The 2,036-nt window shown below is 36.1% G+C and overlaps 1 protein-coding gene across 2 annotated transcripts in view; it reads left to right on the forward strand.

The window, feature by feature from the left end:
• LOC104826206 (ATPase family AAA domain-containing protein At1g05910) overlaps positions 1-637 on the forward strand; it is an 8,418-nt gene extending 7,781 nt beyond the window's left edge. For both annotated transcript variants that reach the window (XM_010558798.1, XM_010558799.2), the window contains one exon: positions 131-637. In XM_010558798.1, the coding sequence (XP_010557100.1) occupies positions 131-489 (359 nt within the window). In that variant the 3' untranslated portion in view covers positions 490-637. The remainder of the gene's footprint in view (positions 1-130) is intronic.
• Positions 638-2,036: the final 1,399 nt, after the last annotated feature.

A 2,036-nucleotide genomic window follows, 5' to 3' on the forward strand; every position in this document is an offset into this window, starting at 1 on the left:
AGGGAAAGAAATTTTATCAACCCCAAGATCCTCCCCCTTATGCTTTTTAGGATATAGAAACAAATGGAAAATCAAGTATTAGAGATACAGTCTTAATATTTTTGTGTATTGTTGTTTGCAATGAGCGCAGTTTCATCAGCAGAAAAACTGCTGGACCAAGAGTCGGGCCAAGCAGAAACAGTTTGCGAGCCAACGACGGTCAATTCATCAGCCCCTCCTTCGGCTGACGGCGTTGAACTCGGGGCCGACCCGAGAGAAGGGGAAGAAGCTTCTGAAGATGGCAAAATTTCGACGCAAATGGAGAATGTGAAGGCACTTTTGTTAGAGCGTAGCGAAAACTACGGAATTCCGCAGCTGGAGAGGCTCTACACAAGAATCATGAAGGGTGTTTTGGAGATAAAGGACAAAGGGTTTGGTCGTGATGATGATCCCAAGTATTCAATTTTGAGATTTTTGTCGGAATTTGCTCAGAATCTGGCAAATTTCTGAATCTTTTTAACTCGTAACAACAGAAGGATTATTAGGTTTGTTTTTGAAGAACAAAAGAAAGGAGCGACGGAGTTTTACGGATTCGTTTTGATTAAAAAACACTAAACCCTAAAATTATCAATGCACACAATGGGAAATCATTGGTTAATTTATTGTGTAATCGCTGGTTGGTCATTAACGAAATCATTGGGAAAAATTGGATATTTCAATGAAATTCTACTGGTGGTTTAATTATTGTTTTTTTTCATCAATTTTTACTTGATACCGAAAAAACTGTGATTGGTTCCAAACTTCCAAACATATTTGCCGAAGTGAGTTAGTATTTCTTCGGTAAATATATTTATTGTTTTCTAGGGACAAACCCAAAAAAACTTTTAATTATTCAATTTACACCAAAAAAATCTTCTATTTAAAATTTATCATAATAAACTATCAACTATTATTTTTCTGTTCAAAATTTATAGATATTTATAATATAATTAAAATAAAAAATATTTTTTTAGTAATTTAGATTTGATTATTTTTTATTAAATTAATATTTGATGGTGTTTATAATAAATTTAAGGTATTTTTTTAAAAATAATTTATATTGATGGTTTTTTTACTCAAATATAATAATTGATGGCTTATTATGATGAATTTTAAGTAGAAGATTTTTTTTTTTTGTGTAAGTTATATAGATAAAAGCTTTTTTTTTATTTGTCCCTTTTTCTATGGTAATGATTAAACAAAAAAGCAAAAAAAAAATTAGTTATATGCGTTAAGTAACATTCTTTTTCTGTTTTAGATTTTTCATACGATGTCTATAAAAAACAAAAGAAACCCTTATTGAAATAATGGATCGAAACGGGGAATAACATGACAAAGATTGGAACTTGCAAACAAACACATAAACACAGACACCAAATCACTTTCAAACACATCCGATGAAGAAACCCCAAACAGTAGGAACATATGCAGAGAAGATGCTCCGTTACTTGCGCCTCAATCTATCTACTCCATGACAAAACCAAACCACGAGTTTATATAACAACAGAATCTAAACGCAAAAATTAAACCCTAACTGAGAGAAGACGTATTCATTCTCTCTCCTCTTCAGTTGGTAAAGACAGCGAGACGGAGTTGGCCTTCCCCCTAAACGACCAGAGCTCGAGCCCATCCCCTTCCTCGAACCTGTTCGCTTCTGCAAGCCTGTTCCAGTTCTTTTGCAGCGAGTAATTGGAAGAAAACTCGACATCGGGTCTATCACCTTCACCTGGAAGCTGGCGTACTTGTTCTTGTTGTTCTTGCTCTCTTCGTACATTACGTCTATCGATCTCCGTTCATCGTCCATCAAGAAGTCTTCGTCCTTGATTGTAGTGAAAGGGATCAAGAGATGAGAAAGGTCTTTGTTCACGTCGCTTTTTGTCACGGTCTTTTCTGTAACTAGCCTGGGGTCCTGCCCGTTCATCCTTGGCATTGCCTCTGCGATCCAAGTAGGTGATTCTCTCACGACCCTTTGAGCAGCAGGGAGAGCGAGGGGGGAGTCGTCGGCGACTATCTCCATC

The sequence above is a fragment of the Tarenaya hassleriana genome, unplaced genomic scaffold (assembly GCF_000463585.1).
Source record: "Tarenaya hassleriana unplaced genomic scaffold, ASM46358v1 Cleome5, whole genome shotgun sequence".
Taxonomy (NCBI): domain Eukaryota; kingdom Viridiplantae; phylum Streptophyta; class Magnoliopsida; order Brassicales; family Cleomaceae; genus Tarenaya; species Tarenaya hassleriana.